Source organism: Pleurodeles waltl, chromosome 11, assembly GCF_031143425.1.
Source record: "Pleurodeles waltl isolate 20211129_DDA chromosome 11, aPleWal1.hap1.20221129, whole genome shotgun sequence".
In the NCBI taxonomy this organism is placed as follows: Eukaryota; Metazoa; Chordata; class Amphibia; order Caudata; family Salamandridae; genus Pleurodeles; species Pleurodeles waltl.
In genome coordinates this window covers 637,963,777-637,981,726 of record NC_090450.1, presented here as the reverse complement: position 1 = coordinate 637,981,726, position 17,950 = coordinate 637,963,777, and the positions used below count along the sequence as shown (strand labels likewise).

Below are 17,950 nucleotides of genomic sequence, written 5' to 3'. Positions count from 1 at the left end.
CGGGTCCGTAGGAGGCGGCTTATACTTCTTTTCCACCCTTGGTGTGATTGCCCTACTTTTGACCGGCTCCTTAAATATGTCTTTTGCGTGCCGGAGCATACCAGGGAGCATAGGCAGGCTTTGGTAGGAGCTGTGGGTGGAGGAGAGTGTGTTGAACAAGAAATCATCCTCGACCTGTTCTGAGTGGAGGCTTACGTTATGAAATTGTGCTGCTCTAGCCACCACCTGAGAGTACGCGGTGCTGTCTTCTGGTGGAGATGGCTTTGTAGGGTAGGCCTCCGGGCTGTTATCTGACACTGGGGCGTCGTATAGGTCCCATGCGTCCTGATCTTGGTCACCCTGGCTCATGGTGGTGTGAGCTGGGGAGTGAGATGGAGTTTGTGCTGGTGAAACGTTAATCACGGGCGGAGGAGAGGGTGGTGGTGTAATTCTTTTAACCACTTTTGGTTGTGGTGCTTGTTCCGTCTGGAACTCCAACCTTCTCTTTCTCCTAATGGGGGGAAGGGTGCTTATTTTTCCTGTCCCCTGCTGAATGAAGATACGCTTTTGCGTATGGTCCACATCAGTTGCTTGTAGCTCTTCCTCAAACCTATGCTTTTGCATTTGGGAGGTTAGCGAGTGCTCTTCTGTATAAGAGCCTGAAGCTGGGTCGCTTGCAGTTTGTTTCGGCGTTGAAACTTTGTCTGCGTGTTTTTTCGGCTCCGAGGTGACTTTTTTCCTTTTCGGGGCCGAAACCTCTCGGCGTCGATCTGTTTCGGTGCCGCTGTCTCGGCGTCGAGCCGTGTCCACACCGGCATCTCGGTGTCGAGGCTTGTCTCCAGCACTTTCTCGGTCCCGAGAAGGCTGCGTGCCGGTGTCTCGACCGGAGTCGGACGATCTCGGCACTGTTTTGGCCTTTTTCGGTGCCGACGGTCGGTCACCGAATTTATGGGTGGAGCCATGGCCTGGTGGCAGTGGCGTCCCCTGGGCCTTGTAAATGTTTCTTTGTGTGGTTTTCGACGTCTTACTCACGGTTTGTGTGTCGTCGAATCCTTCGGAGTCTGAGTCTTGGATCGAGAAGGTACCTTCTTCTTCCTGTTCCTCGAACTCCCGTTGGGCTGTCGGTGCGGACGCCATTTGAAGTCTTCTGGCTCGACGGTCTCGGAGTGTTTTTCGGGACCGGAACGCACGACAGGCCTCGCAGGTGTCTTAGCTGTGCTCAGGTGACAGGCACAGGTTGCAGACCAAGTGTTGGTCTGTGTAGGGGTATTTATTGTGGCATTTGGGGCAGAAACGAAACGGGGTCCGTTCCATCGGCGTTCTTCAGCACGCGGTCGGGCCGACCAGGCCCCGACGGAGGATCGAAAAACTACCCCGAAGGGCACCGGAGCTCTTCGATCTTCGATGCGGTGTGGAATCTAAGTACGCCGATCCCGAACGCAACAATACCGACGAAAATCTTCCGAAATTAGCTAATTTTCCGTTCCGAAACTCGGAGCGACAGGAACACGTCCGAACCCGATGGCGGAAAAAAAACAATCGAAGATGGAGTCGACGCCCATGCGCAATGGAGACAAAAGGAGGAGTCACTAGGTCCCGTGACTCGAAAGACTTCTTCGAAGAAAAACAACTTGTAACACTCCGGCCCAACACCAGATGGCGAGCTATTGCAGAACATGCGTATCTACAGCGACAGATGCCATCGAACACACATTTTCAACTGAAATGACCATTATATTTTCACAGACATACAGTTTTACTAATAAAACTATACAATGCACAGATGAAAATGTGTTGAAATTGCATCTAGTTTAATGATTTGTTTTGATCATATTAAAGTATTTGTATTCTACACACTTCAGAAATAACAAAAAATGTGCTCCATTTGTGCGTTCATAATTTTGATTTATTCTGAAATACTTATACAGTTCACTCAAATGTTATGTGCTAGAACACAAACTCGTTAATACCCACTATCCAGCAAGAGTGTTGCATAAATCCTCTCACTTTGAAGTCAGAGAAAGAAAGTAAACAAGCGTCCCTGGAAGACAGCGCCTGATATTTCATCTCGGTGTTTGAATGCACAGCAAATGTGACAAGATAAGAAAAAGATTTAAAGGCCTGTTTACAAAAAGGGGACACTCAGAAGGACCCTGTGAACAAGGTTTTGGCAAAGGAAGGACCTAACTCAAGCTAAACAGTCTAAAACAAAGCCAGCAAATGGAAAGCAAGAAAATGTGAGTTACAAACCACAAAGCCAATGGCAAGCGATGGGCAGAATGCGTTCCTATGTCAACTTTCTGAATGCCCTCAAGATGTCTTTAGCAAACCAGACCTAAAAATTGGCGGTAGTAGTGACTCGACTGGACACAATGATCTTGAGAGAAGATTTTAAATGAGCACAGCTTTCAGACCTTATCCTGCAACTCGATATGGTTGACATTTGGTGTGACCAACAAATTTATTCACCACCTTATGGGTCATAAAGTAAGCTGGAGTGGTTTTTCAGGTTTGTGAATTGTGCAACAGGTCACTTATTGGAGTTATTTCTGAGGAATCTTGTCACAGAACACCCAATTAAGCCTCATTTATATTAGGTTTAGGAACATACCTCAGTCTTGAGGGCTCAGAGCTTAACTGTTCGGAAACAAGAAGGTTTGGGCCATTATTAAGGACACATTGTTAAATTATTTTGACACAAACTGCGGTTGGGTCTCTGGAGGCAATGGAAGCTGTGGTGAGAGGGGTATGTATTGGAATGGTGTGTGAAGTAACTAAACAGTTGGCAAATTATAATGGAGATATTGATGAGGTGGTTGCTCATCTGGAGAGGAACGTTATATAGATAGCAGTAGATCGACCACTAACTAGTAATGCAAGTAAGGGCAATAAAAACTAAGTCTGACAAATACTTACACTTTATATTGCCAGAGATTCCATAGAAAGAGCAACAAGACGAGAATGGTGACATGCCTTTTAAATATATCGATAAGATAGGATAATATCCTACAAGGTGGTGGATGCCTGTGGGAAGATGCTAACCACTCAGGTGACTATTAACTTGCAAACTTTAATAGTAACTTACAATTAAACAGGGATCACTTACGCATGGCTGATCTGAGCAAACCGTAGTCAGAATTTAAGTAGAAATTGGAGATGCCTCTACTAGAAGGAGTTGAGGGTTGCACTTAGGAGTATGCAAAGAAGGAAACGCAGATGCACAGATTAGTTGCCTCCTAAATTATAAGAGTGCACTAGACTCTCTCTTGGACATACTACTTATGGTATAGGCTGATGTACTGAAAGACATGCACCTACTATGAATACAGATGTGGCAGGGAGAATTGAGTGATTCTAGTAGTTCTGCATGACAACCCTGGCTTTGACTCACAGAAGCATCATATAAAATCGATGTAGTCTGGTTCATGTTTCACACTTAAGATGAATGAGGGTGAGTGCATGGTGGTCTGCCTAGAGATGAAGAGCCTTTTGATACTCTGGAAGTTTTTATTTTAGATGATTGAGACCTTTAACTTCAGCCCTTATTTCAAGAGCTGGAGTAGATTATTTTACAACAGCGCAAACACAGGTTTGAGAATGGAAGAATCCTGAGAGGTGCCAGATGTGCTGCGAGTATGGCTGTTTTTTCCCACCACTCCTAGTTGTGCTCACCAGGGAACTGTTGACCAACTAATGAGAAGTGAGAGGGCCGCCTGGGTCTTAGGATAGGGGATATGACTATCACTTTAGGTAGATGACCTGCTTGCATATTTGAAAGATAGGGAGAAGGTAATCCTGCTCATGATTGAGATATTAACCCACTACAAAACCTATTGACAATACCTATCAACTGGTCTAAATTTCAACTGTCTTCTGTAGCAGTCACCATGTAGAGGAGCCCATAACTACAACTGGGTCTGCTGTAGACAGCTAAAGCACTGAAATACCTCTAGCTCAAGTCTGTTCGTGTACATGGAGTTAATGTAGACAAGGTCTGTCAGGTTTTGAAAGGTGCACGTCACTCAACACTGCCTTTTGTCACTGATGCAAGAAGTGGCACTGATTAAAATCATGGAACTTTCTAGGCATCTTTTTTGTTTTCTAAAGTGTGATGTGGTAGATGGCCAGATCAACATTCACTGATTTTGAACTCCCTGGTCTGGGATGGTTCTCACTCGAGGAAAAAACTGAACTCTCAAGCTTCCCGATGAGCAGGAAGGACTCGACCTCTTACATTTTGAGTGGGACTATGGGATGCCCCAACTACAACATTTGGTTTTATGCCAGCATGACATTTTCAACTGAGAGCATCTATTGTTGGCTAGATGCTACAGCAAAGTAGCTCCAAAGCCTTGGTTTATATCTCTGAAATAATCTAGTCTGGAGTTACCTACTGGATCTCTGATGTTGCTGGTTTGTGAGTGGGCAGTGTGAAGGCCACAATAAAGATGGTCAGATTTCTCAGGGAGTGAACTGTGGGGCCTGCTGCATTTCTACAGGCTGCAGCAAGAAAAGTGCCTCACTGTGGCTTGCGGGTGACTGTAAAACAATCAGGGACTTATGTAAAGGAAATGAGTTCCAAAAACATAAATCAATCTGAAGTTCTGGTGGGTCAGTTCTCAGTGTATGCTAAACAGGAAGGGATTATACACATTGTGCATGAATGATTCCCAGAGAGGCCATGGACTACTACTACACTTGAAATTAATTTGCTTGAGGCAACTGATAATTCATTCTCGTAGGGATCATCTGCCAAAAGCCCTTACTAGTTCATGCTACATAGGACAGATTTTGGAGGCAAATCCCGGTCACCAAGAGGAATACGATCTGTGCATCTACCCAACCAATATTGCCAGATTGAAATTCATACAATTCTACTTTTTTATGCGTACAATATACCTGGCTCATACTGACTAACATCTGAGATATTAACTTAGGAAAAGATGGGCAGGGAGGAGTTGTAATTTCTTACCCAACTGCTTGGCCATGCCCAATAAATGAAGATTGCTAAAGACATTAGTGCAACTACAGATTACCACGAGCAATTTGAGATCTTCCTGTCTGACACAGTGCCATCTTGCTTTGCATTTGAAACCAGGAATGGAGAACAACTCCTATCTATTTGAGCCCTGTGGCTTCTCGTAAAAAGGTTCTTAGTGATGCAGTGATACAGGCCTCTGGCCTGTATTTCAATCTCTGGAAATGAGACCTGATGAAATGGTAGATCATGGAAGAGATCTGCAACATCAGGGTTAGGACAGCCGACTGACTGATGGATAAATTGCATGACTGGAGAGAGCTGTGTACCATGCCAGATAATCTAAAGAGAGTGCTAAGACCTGCTCAATGACACCTGCTGCTACTCCTGGCCTGATTGTGCCTCTTAGTTGCAATATTTGTATTACAAGAGCCGGTCACATGGTCAGTGCTCCCTGCTGGACCCTACATTGGCTTTCATTGTTGGGTTCAAGTTATATCTAATTTTGACAAGCTCTCCTTTGTCCGCCACCATCTGGATGTTAATTTTTCTGTTGAAAAAATCTTCAATAAGAACTGTTTTCGAAACAGAACAAATAGCCATCTGACAGCACACCGTCAGGGTTTAACAACATTAGCTAGGTGTTGTTAGTGCTCATGACTTCCACAGTGGTGGGAAGAGGGGATTTTGCAGGAACAAGTCCTTCCTTGCAGACCCAAAGGCGCTGGATACCATTTCAGACTTTGAAGGTTAAAAAGGTCTCCCAGGGTACAAGTTATGCCACTGTTCAATAAGTAGAAAACTCAGTTCTTGTCCACATGATGTTAAACAGAGCACTGGTTGGTTGCTGTCTGGCAAGACATGCAGATGGAATGTTAACTGCTTCCATCTTGCAGCACTTTGTACATGACTGAACCTAGAGTATAAGGCACACGCTGCTCAGACCGTGGAGGAGGGGGAGAGGGTTGGGATGAACAACAAACCGCATGAAACATAAAACAGAAGGAAGGAGTTTCTACTATAGATTTGCTGAGAATTACAGATGTGGATACAGCACAGAAATTAGTGACAGAAGCTGTCAACTGTGTACAAACCCACATGGATACATGGACTACAAGTATCGGAATCTGCAGCAAAAGCATTTCCCCCTTTTAATTATGGACTTACTGAACTTGCCCCATAATAAACCATCTGCTGCATAATTTGCACATTCCAATAAATTTAAAAAAATAAACTCAAAAAAAGTGCCACATGGTGCCATGCAGTATAGGACCTTTTTGAAAAGGTTAATTGGTTACTTTTAATTGTGATTTGTTGTAATCAAATGTTACCCTGCAACTAATGAGGTGCAAATTTTGCTCAGACCGCATTGTGTTGAAATGACAAAAAAGCAAAATATTGCTACACAATGTGCTGCTTTAAGCCACAACATTTACCTTTAGACGTATAGCTTACAGAACCTCATGCGCAATTTGGTCCTCCACTGCTGCTAAATGCCTGTACTCCTGTGTGCAGCAGTCTAAGCCTCGCCATCAAGATGGTGAAGTAAGGAACGTAACTTTACTCCATTCTATAAACACTGTGCACTAAATGTAGGACAGTGGCAACCCTGCATGGCCAATACAATAAAGGTAACCTATAACTTTCAATATACCCTCCATGACTAAATAGTTAGAATGCATTTGTTTTGTAAATAGGAGTTCTTTGAGTAACAGAGGCCTGGAGAGGTTACTAGGCTATTTACCTGCAATAGAGTTATTGATTCATTTCTGCAAGTGCACATACTAGCTTCTTTAGCATTCTTGCCATAAACCTCACTGAACACTTTTACATGATAATAGCAAGTCACGTTAAAAAACAATCAATTTGGACATTGTATTTCGCTGCAAGTGACCCGTGCGAACAAGTCCTTTACCACACCAGTCTCCAAGAGTAAACCCTACCATTTCAATTACACTATTCCAAGAAAGCGAAGGTTTAAAAAGGAAATACGTGTCAATTCAGTGATATCACAGAAGTACCTGGTCCCTGTATCTCCAAGGACAGCAGGCATACTTTTCACAAGGTTTGCCTACCTGTGATTATTCTCATAAGATCCTGGTCTGACAGCAATAGGGGTTCTAGATAGCACTGTAAACCCAGTGGTAATTGCAACTCATTTATAATCAAGTGGTTAGAAACAATGGCAGAAAAACAGCGCTTTAGAGAAGTTGAGTGGGAAGCAACTACATGACATTGTGCTCAATATCATACAAGCACACGTTTTAGGGTACAACTATTTCCAGATGCACACCCAACCCACGAATCGCCACACCGTCTCAATCTGTAGATTTTCCACACATGCCACACCTACCATATTTAGGGTTCAATAGACATCCAGCAGCACACAATCTGTAAGCAAACCGTTGTTGCAATCTCATCACTAAAACTTGCACTGCACTCGCTACAGAGTCCTCTCAATAAACACAAATTCTAGAAAACAGATAGAATTAGCATACATTTAACTCAGTCAAGTGAAAATCATCACAGCATTAGACACTAACCTGGATTTCAAAGTGTACATATAACACACCACACAAGCCAATTAACTAATACCAGTCCACTAATACCCGCAAAATTAGGAGAAAGAAAAAGGAAGTGACAGACAAAGTCAAAAAGATCATGATAATCTAACTTGACTGACTGAAACCGTATCGAGAGTTAAAGAGAACAAAGTCACTATTAAACACACACCCCCAAAACAAAATGCTACATACAATGGTTTCTCAAATTTGACGCATGGCCTTCCATGTTGCGCACAAAAAGGTATCTAGTCACAGAATGCACTGCAATACATTAACAGTAGTTGGTGCAATACAAATGTAAATTAACATTCCATGTTGAAATTCAACTGAAAAGTAAAAGCCAACACAGTACTGCTTGGTTTCAGTATCTAACGCTAAGAAGAGAAGGAGCTCTCATATTTCAACAGGTTGTATTTGGATTGACATAAAATACACTTACACGAAGTGTTGTAACTGTTGAAGGATCCCTGTATCTTCCATCTTCCTCCTTCAAATTGTATCCTTCTGGTCTCTTGTCCCTTTCACTGATTTTCCATAACTTTATTGTTTTATCTGAAAAAAGGACAGTTTCCAGTATCTCACTGAATCATACAACTTTGCCTTCTTTACACAGATTGCAAGAATTTTAATTATGGTTTACAGTGCAACAGTCTGCACTGGAGTAAGCGGGCGGAAAGGGAGAAAGGAAATTTAGTATTATAAAGATAGTAAAAGAAATGTACCAAAAGTTTATAAAGCAAGAAAAATAATAAGTGCCACATTTTTTCACACACCTTTTTCTCTCTCAATCTACAGATTGCGCTAATAACATTACCATCATGTGACTCTGGTAGTTGTAACAGAAGGCTCTCCTACCACAAAGTGTCAAGCATTCCAATGCTTAGGAAAAGGAGAGTGCCAAGAAGGAATACTAACAACTCAGACATAGGCTCTTCTTCCCAAGGCTGGCCCGGCACATGTGCAACCTATCTCGCATCTAATAGATCCTCCGTTTTGAAAACTACCAACACGTGTTTGTCACTCGTTCTGCACTCCTGCCTCAACTATTAAAAAGAAGAAAAAAAAAAAAGAAAAAAAAATACTCTTGCCTTCTTGCCTGAAAAAAAATACAAAACCCTCAACTACACTTGATAGCATCCTAGATCTAGAAACTAGTAGCACGATTTGTACTCAACTGTTAAGCGTGCTGACATCCTATGAAGTTGTACTGCTAAATACAGAAAGATTTAAAGTCACAATAAAATTCAAGCACAGGCACTCCGATGTAGAGGATTATGAGAAATGAATGAAGTTATCACGACCAAAGAATGATGTCACGTAGTCAAGCAAATCCAAATAAGATAAAGCAGTAAAACGCACACCTACAACAGCTTCACATACTTTCTTGGTCCTTTACTTTCATCTACTTCTTAATTGTCCTTTTTGGATAGCACATGTCCAAAATGTCTACCTGTTTTATTATACAATTCTATCTCCATGAAGGAAGGTTTGAAGACTTTAAACAACAGTATGAAATTTTGGCAAACATGTATTTTTCTGTCTAAGTGCGTGTAATGGCCATTTCAATACCTGTGAACAATACTGATCACTTGTAATGGCTAGTGTTATAAGTGTATGCTGTAAAACTGTAGACCATTAGAAATAGTTCAACTAGAGAAATTAAAAATATTGCAGGGATAGGAGGAATCACTTTTTATCTGAATGGGCAGTTCAGCATTCACTTCATGACAAAACATTTTTAGATTGCCCAATAGATAGGGGGTAAAAGGAAGGAATATGCTTCCCTGTAAGCATCGGTTTGTGGCATGTAGTGCTGTAGATTCACATGCTCTGCATACTCCTGCCATCTAATGTTGGGTCCGGATGTGTGCAGGTTTTTTTTTTTTCCAAGAAAGTCTTTTGAGTCATAAAGTAGAGTGACACTTCCCTCTCAGTGATACTCCGCATGGGCATTGACTCCATTATTAGTTTGTTTTCCCGCAGGAGGGTGAAAATGGAGTGTAGAGTAAGTGTACGTTATGAGATGTCCATGTGAGAAAGAGCAGAATTAACTGCAACTGCCACAGGTGTCCAGGGAGGAGGGTGAGTGCATGTGAATTTACAGCACTATATGCCACGAACAGATGTTCAATGGCATGTGTGGCTGTAGACTGCAAAGCAGTCCCCTTCAGAAGCGGTGGCTAACCTGTGGATGTTGGAGTTGTTAGGAAAAGAGTACGTAGCACTGCCTGACCTACACTGGCTTGTTGGCGTGCTAAAACATCCACACAATAAGGTTTAGTGACAGTATATGATGTAGACCATGTAGCTGCTTTACATATCTCAACTTTTGCGATGTTTCCTAGAAAAGCCTTGGAGGCTCGCTTTTTTCAAGTAGAGTATGGTCTGGGAGGAGTAGGTAAAGGTCGTTTGGCTTTAGCATAGCATGTCTGAACGCATTTTACTATCCATCTGGCTATGTCTGATTTGGATCTAAGGTTGCCTTTATGTAGAGGTGAAAGAGATAAAACCTTGTTTGGTTTTTCAAGACGTTTTAGTTCTATCAATATAGATCATTAGGGCTCTTAATATCTAATGTTCTATCTCTTTCGGCAACAGAATCTGGCTGTGGGGAAAAAACTTGCAACTCTATCAAATGATTGCAGTAAAAATGAGACCCCACTTCAGCGAGAAATTTAGGGTTGCTGCGTAAAACCACTCTCTCTATGTAGGTGTAAGAAAGGTTCTTCCAAGGTTAAAGCCTGGAGTGCACTAACACATCTAAGTGCAGTGATGGTGACTAAAAACGCCTTCCAAAAAAAGGATTTAAGGAGGCATAAGTGTAGTGGTTCAAATGGGGGCCCATGAGTCTTGTGAGAACGATACTGAGGTCCCATGAAGGTGCAGGTGGAACATGTGGCGAAATAACTCTTACGCCCCTACACGAAGGCTTGAATCACTGGTACCTTGAACAAAAAAAGGTGTTGCCTACTTTGGGGATAGGCTACAATTGCAGCAATATGTCATCTTATGGTTGTGAATGCTAACCCAGTGTTTTGTATGTGAAGCAGGTAGCAGTCACTGTCTTGTACAGTGACTTTGAAAAGGTGGAGTTGTTTGAGTGACAGTAGCAGACAAAATGTGTCCACTTTGCTGCATAGCAAGCTCATGTGGCAGGTGTATGGCTTTTTGAAAGAATGTCCATACATTCTGATGTCAAATTAAAGTAACCAAACTAGGACATCAGGAGCCAAATTGCTAGGTTGAGTCTTGGGAACTGGGTGCCTGATTTATGCATGGTTCTGAGTGAGAAGGTCCTGCCTGTTGGGGAGCTTCTCGTGGGGAACTACAGAGAGGTCTAGTAGTGTTGTGAACCAAGGTTGACAAACCCAGGTGAGAGCTACTAGGATCATTGCAAGTGACATCTGTCTGAGCTTCCGAAAAACAGAAATGGAAGGAGAGGGTGAGGTGGAAAATCTTAGACAAATATCCCTGTCCAACTCATCCATAGGGAGTTGCTGGTGTGGGAACCTGGAGGAGAAGTTTGGGCATATTGCATTTTTTGCAGTTGCAAAAAGGTCTATTTGAGGGAACCATCAACTGTGGAAGTATGAAAGAAGGACTTGTGGATGGGGTTCTTATTCGTGGACTTGTTCCTGCATCCTGCGTAGCACGTCTGCAAAATCGCTATCTGTCTGCTATTAGGTGAATGCTGTGATGCAGAGAGCACTTCAGATGGTCTGTGAAAGTTGTAGAGACTGCCTCCCCTTATTTTTGTAGGTAATATGTTTCTATGTTGATATGGTGACCGTGGTGCTTGGTGTACCATATTCTCAATATCGTCAGATCTTTCAGATATGCACCCCCATCCTGTGAGTGAGGAGACTTTGTGCGAGTTGTGGGGAACAAGGTCCAGAAGGGGCCACCCTTTCAGCATGTTGGGATTCTACCATTGCAGAGTGTGATACGTTTGGCAGTCTACCAACGCTAGATCCTGTAAGTAACCCTGCAACTGAGACCACTCTCGAGCTAGACATTCCTGCAACAGAGGCACATGTAACCGGTCATGGGATACACAAGGTCACATCCCCAGAAGACGCATGACTGTCTTCACAGTTATCTGGTGATTTGGTGGAAACTGAGGTAACGGGCCTGAAAACTGTTAACCCTTGCATAAATAGGATAGGCTAGCTTGATGTATGTTCAGAATTGCTCATAGATATGGCAGTATATATAAAGACTGAAAATGGGATCCACGGATTGTGAATCCCAGGCTGTGAAGCTGGCCTACTGATACCGAAGTATACTTGTGACACTGTTGGTGAGTTTTGACTTTGATAAGCCAAACGTCCAGGTAGGGAAACAGGTTTATTTTCTGCCTGCAGAAATGGGCCACTACTACAACCAGACATTTGGTGAAAACCTGTAGTGCAGTTGTGACCCCAAATATAAGGATTTTCAACTGGTAGTGCTTTCCGTCCACCATGAACCTCTGAGCTATTTGTGATGTGAAAATATGTGTCTTTGAGATCTAAAGTAGTCATACAGTAGCCCTGTCGAAGTAGTGGAATCGTACCTTGCAGAGTGACTATGGGAAAATACTCTAAAATAATATATTTGTTCAGTGACCTTGGATCTATGGATTGGCTGCATAGAATCGTTGTTTTTGGGAAGGATGAAGTATATACTGTATATTCCTTGTCCCTGATGTTGAAGACATGGGTTCCATTGTTTCTTTGAGAAGGAGAGCCTGGACCTCCTGTTTGACTAAGGTTTGATGTTTTACTGAGAACCAATGAGTGCAAGGTGGAATGCTGGGCGGTTTGGTAATGAGTTGCAGACAATAACCACTAGTCTGTTATCTGTTGCAAGGTGGGTAGGAAATCGTGTATGGGCCCCCTTGAAAGGTGTAGTATGATTTTTTTTGTTTTAAGCAAGTCATTGTTTACTGGTAGTGGTGGCACCATGTGGGGTAACACTTTTGCCTCTACCTTTGGTGCTGTTTCCTCTATAGGAGCACCTAAAATAGGATTTGGTGGGGGAATACTGTCTCTGCCCACACTGGTTTGAGGTGGAGGCTTCTGGAGTCGTTTTTGAGCCTCTGAGGTAGCTGGAATGGCGAAAGGAGCCCCTAGATGTAGGAGTTGGTAAGGCTCCCATGGACTTCGCCGTTTGTGTCCTTTTAAAAAATAATAATTCTAGAGCCTCATAAACCTGGAGGGGCGAACAGATGCTCTTTGTTAAATGGGACATTGAGAATATTCTACTGTACATCAGGCTTGAAGTCTTAAATACGCAGACAAATATGTCTAAGGAGTACGCTAGTGTTAATAGTCCTGAATGCAGTGTCAGCAGAGTCAAGGGCACATTGAATCGATGTACTTGATATCAGTTTGCCCTCTGCAACTAGTTCCTGTCCCCTCTTCCTGTGCTCATCTGGAAGATGTTAGAGAAGCTCCTCCATCCCATCCCAGTCAGCATGGTCGTAACTAGCCAAGAGACCCATAGAACTGGCAATGCCCTCATTGGTTTGCGGACTGAGCTGCAAACCTTTTCACCATACACTTACTTTGTCAATCTGGGAGTAATAATACAGGCCCTTACTGGGTCCTTGAATGTCCTCAGTATGGTGAAGCATTCCTTTGAGCATAGGCAGATGCTGTGTGCCACTGTCTGTGGAGGATAGCGTTTAAAATAAGAATTCCAAAGGTTCCTTATGAAGTTGAGCCCCACGAAATGTCACCACCCTAGCTATAACCTTCTGGTATGTGGTGGAGTCAATCAAGAGGTGATGGGCATGCAAAGTACAAGTCCAGGTCCCCAGGTGGGTCAACATCATAAGAGTTCCAGGGATCAGTGTCCTGTGGGACAGGAAAAGTATAATCTCCAGTATAAGGGGACAGGCAGCATCACCAGGGGACCCCATGAGGAGTGGCATCTAAGGGATCTATGTCAGACTGTTGTGAAGATGGCAGGTCTGGTGGTGGGGGTACGTGAAATGGTGAGGGTGGTGGTCAAGGCAAAGAACTGATGGCCTTTTCCATATTTTTGTGTTTGGGTGGAATAGGGACATCTAAAGCCACTTTGAAAGACAATTGTCTTTAAGAAAGTGGCTGGTGAGGAGGCAGTGGCATGGCTATAATCCATCAAGTTTTTGGTTGGATCTGGATGAGTTACTGCTGAGTTCAGCTTTTCTTCTAACTTGTGGAGAATAGGCTACACCGTCAGCTCAATAGTCTTGTTCAGCATGCACTTTGATGTTTTTGTATCCGAGCTGACTAGGTTTTAGGACCGAAGATCCACTCGGCGAACCATGCTGTAAGTGCGGGTGGTCGCCTCTGTACGCAAGTTATGGAGACTGGAGAGATCTTTGCCACCGAGCCAGAGGGTAGGGTGTCCGAACTGAAGTCTCAGTGCCAACCATGGCCTACAGCAGTGGTAGTCTGAAGGCCTCTTGATATGGAGCCGTTAGTCTTTTTGAAGATTCTAGGCTGAAGGGCAGGGGGTAGTGTATTCACTGCATGAGACACCAGTGCTCCGTTTTGATTTTGGACTCCGGGCTGGCCGTGACTGAGAAAGTCTCCTCTTCAGCCACCAAAGCCTCTGGATGCTGCTCCTCGCCTATCTCCTGATATCTGAAGAGGTCAGGAGTGTTGTTGGTGACCCATCACTGCATTTTGAGCAGATGTGCTCAACAGTCCTGTACCATTTTCTTTGAGCGGGAGGCTCGTCGGGCCTCACAATCCACCTCCCCGTGATGCAGAAAGAGAGACACAGGACAGAGACCTGATGGGAGTCAGTCCGTAGGTACTTTAAGTAACAACACAGGCATAAACGAAACAGCATTCGTTCCATCACTAGGAGACTGAGTTGGAAGGCACTGAAGCCCAAGGCCCTTTGGGGGCCGCAACCTAGTCACGTTGACTCAACGGTTGGCAGAAGCATGACAAATTTGCACATGTTCAAACCAGACGGCAGAGCGAGCACAATCTAACAATGGAGTCGATGCCCATGCAGAGTATCACTGAGAAGGAGTCACTACCCTGAGACTTGAACAATTTTCTTGGAAGAAAAACAATCTGTACACATCCGACCCAACACTAGATGGCAGGAGTATGCAGAGCATGTGTATCTACAGCCACACATGCCTCGAATATGAAGTCACCAATTTTAACTTTAAGATACTTCTGACAAGCATTTTCGTTTTAGGAGGGAGCCTAATTTGCCTGGCATGTCATACAACATACTTATTTGTGGGCTTGGATGCTTTAATTTGTTGTGCCTCATTCACCTTGGGGATCATTTTACAGATAAGAGCATCCTAAAGAAAAAGTATACTTACCACCAGTAATGCCTTATCAGTTTAAGACTTTATCTAGCTACAGATTCCTTACCTTACAATATTCCCCAGGCGTCTGAGTGGAACCAGAAGTTTCCAAGCAGTACTTCTGTGCTCCGGTAGGTGGTGCCGTTCCGCTCTGTCATCTGCCTAGGAAATGATGTGTGATGCTTACATAGGTGCCAGGCCTGCACGCTGACGTCAGTTTGAAATTTTCCACGCCAGAAGGGCAGAGCCATGATGAAGACTGATAACCGGTCTGAACTTCTAAGGCCATCAGAGGATGGCCCTCAACCTGTATTCAGGGCAGGGAGGATGGGAGTTTCTATACGTAATCTGCAGCTGGATAGAGTCCATTCCAGATCAAGTGTTACCAAAGGTAAGTAATTTGTTCCTCTGATCAGAGGCTTTTAGCCGCAGATCGCTTACCTTAGAATAGATACCCAAGCAAGGCTTCTCCGGCAGTGGATCTGCAAAACAGAATCAAACCAGAAAGTCCTGCAGGACCAAATGGGCAAAGTGCCCGTCAAGGCAGACCTGACTGTTCAAACAGCAGTGCTTGGTAAACGTGTGCAGAGTACTATCCATCTTGAAATGGTCCGTTACTGCACAGCTTTCCCTTTCTTGGCCCCGAAAGACCCTTGATCATCTACCCAGAACTCTCTTGTGAAGTCAAGGTAGAACGACAACGCTCTTTTTGGGTCCAGAGAATGGAGTCTTCTCCTCCCCTTAAGAAGAATGAGGCAGAGAAAGTGAGGAAGGGGATGTTTTGGCCTACATAGAAAGAAATTGCAACCTTTGGGAGGAAGGATGCACGTGTCCGAAGTACCAGGTTGTCTGGATAAAAGGTGGTAAAAGGAGGGTGCACAGAGGGCCTGCAAATCTTCGACCCTCGTGGTCGATGTAATGGCCACTAGAAAAGCCTTCATAGTTAATAACCTGAAAGGGCAGTTGAGCAGTGGCTCAAAGGGCAGACACATCAAAAATGTCAGGACCAGATTTAAGTTCCACAGGGGCATAATGAATGGGCTGGGAGGAAACGTGCTGTAAATCTTTGAGGATGACTTGAACAAGGAAGGCTGTCCAGCAACCAAAAAATAAATAAATGCTGAAATGGCCAATAAACAGCCTTTAACAGTGCCCAGAGCAGAGCCCTGCTGGGCCAAGGATAGAACAAACAGAAAAAAGTAAGAAGTCTGCAGAGGGGACTTCTGTTCCTAGGTGCACACCATGCAACAATTTTATCCCAGCAGCAGGCGTATACCGACTTGTTGGAGCTGCCAGAATAACACTGCAGACATCAGAAGGAAAATTAAAAGCTGGCCAACCTTCAAACCCTCCCCTGTCGTTGCAACATAGGATTCTCTCAAAAAGGCAGCCTGATTGGGGGACTGATGCTCGTACTAAACAACTCATGATACCAGACACTCTGCACCAAACCCGGGCCACAAAAAAAAGCTATGGGCCTGGTTGTTTCTGATCTTCTTGAGAACTCTGGGAAGAAGTGGTGTGGGCAAAATGGCGTATGGGAGCCGGAGCTCCACTTTGGACAAAAAGCATCTCCGAGCGAAAGCCACCTTGGAAACTCCAGCGAGCAGATTTGTGGACATTGATCATTCTCGGCAGTGGCAAACAGGTCGAACCAAGGCTCTCCCCAATCTTGAAAGGGGCTTTGCGCCTCTGCTGGATGGCGATGCTCTTCATGATGCGCTAGGCATCAACAGCCGAGTTTGCCTGCCCTGCCGTATTGAGAACCCACCAGGTGTTTAACCACCAGGTTTAATGCTCTGGAATTCCAGCCATGTCCAGTGGTGCAGAGCCTCTAGGAAAAGTGTCCAAGACTCCCACCCTACCCTGTTTGTTGCAGTACCATATGGTTGCGTTGTCTGAACACCTGCCCCAACCTTACTCTGATTGAAAGAAAGGCTTTCAATGCCAAGCGGATCACCCGAAGCTCCAATAGGTTAATGTGGAGCCAAACTGCGCTGGTGGCCTGTGTCCTCTATCTCCTCCAATCCCAGATGGCTGCTCCAGCCCAGGAGTGAGGCATCTGTCACTATATAAAGCTCTGGTTGGGGGAAAGGAAAGGGGTCTGACACTGATCCAATCGAGGTTTGTTAGCCACCATCACAAATCTTTCACAGTTCCTGCCGAGATCTAGACAATGTCGTGGAGAATCTCCTTATGATATGCCCACTGGAACTTCAGGTCCCACTGCAGAGCCTGCATATGCCAACAGGTATGAGTTACAAGCAGGACGTAGGAGGCCATGAGGGCCAACAGTCTTAGAGTAAGGCTCAAAAAAATACAGGATAGGGGCTAAAACAGTATCATAGCCTGAATATCCTGGACTCATCGCTCAGGAGGATAAGCCCAAAACAGCACTCAGCCAAGAACAGCTCTGATGAAAGGGAACAAATGAGGGGAAGTCAGGTGTGACTTTGGCATGTTGGTAGTGTACCCCGGGGAGTGCAGGAGGTTTACTGTAGTCTGAAGGCGTTGAACGACTGCCTGGAGCTAGCCTGCCTTTCACAGCCAATTGTCAAAGTTGGAGAAGACTGGAACCCCTGACCCACACAGATGTGCTGCAACCACTGCCATCACCTTAGTGAAAACCCTAGGGGCCATAGTAAGGCCGAAGGGAGGCACAGCAAACAAAGTGCTCTTGGCCCAGTGTAAACTGCAGGTAACGTTGGATGGCAGACAGAGTGGAAATATCGAAATATGCGTCTTGCAAGTCCATGCCACGATTAACTCTCCCAGGTCCAGGGCATATAAGACTTGAGCGTGTGAGCATTCCGACTTTCTCCTTTTTTCAGGAAAAGAATGAGAATGTGCAGGTCTAGATAGGATGAATAACTTAGTTCTTTTTGGGCACCAGCAAGTGGTGGGAATATCAACCATAACCTACTTCTTACATAAGCACCCCCTTGATGGCTCCTTTGCCCAAGAGAACCAATCCTTACTGAAGGAGCAGTGTCCCTCCGTCAAGCGGTCCTAAGTAGGTACTCGGGGTTCTTTTCTTTTGGGGGGGGGGGGGGGGGATCTGCAGCCTTTTTGAACAATATGTAAAATCCAACAGTTGGTTACTGACCACTAGTGACCATAGGC

At 44.4% G+C, this 17,950-nt stretch overlaps 1 protein-coding gene across 1 annotated transcript in view; it reads right to left on the bottom strand.

Moving 5' to 3' along the window:
* Positions 1-17,950, bottom strand: part of PPP2R2A (protein phosphatase 2 regulatory subunit Balpha) — a 422,643-nt gene that overhangs the window by 230,678 nt on the left and 174,015 nt on the right. The window contains exon 5 of the mRNA XM_069214156.1: positions 7,961-8,073. Within this exon, the coding sequence (XP_069070257.1) occupies positions 7,961-8,073 (113 nt within the window). The remainder of the gene's footprint in view (positions 1-7,960; positions 8,074-17,950) is intronic.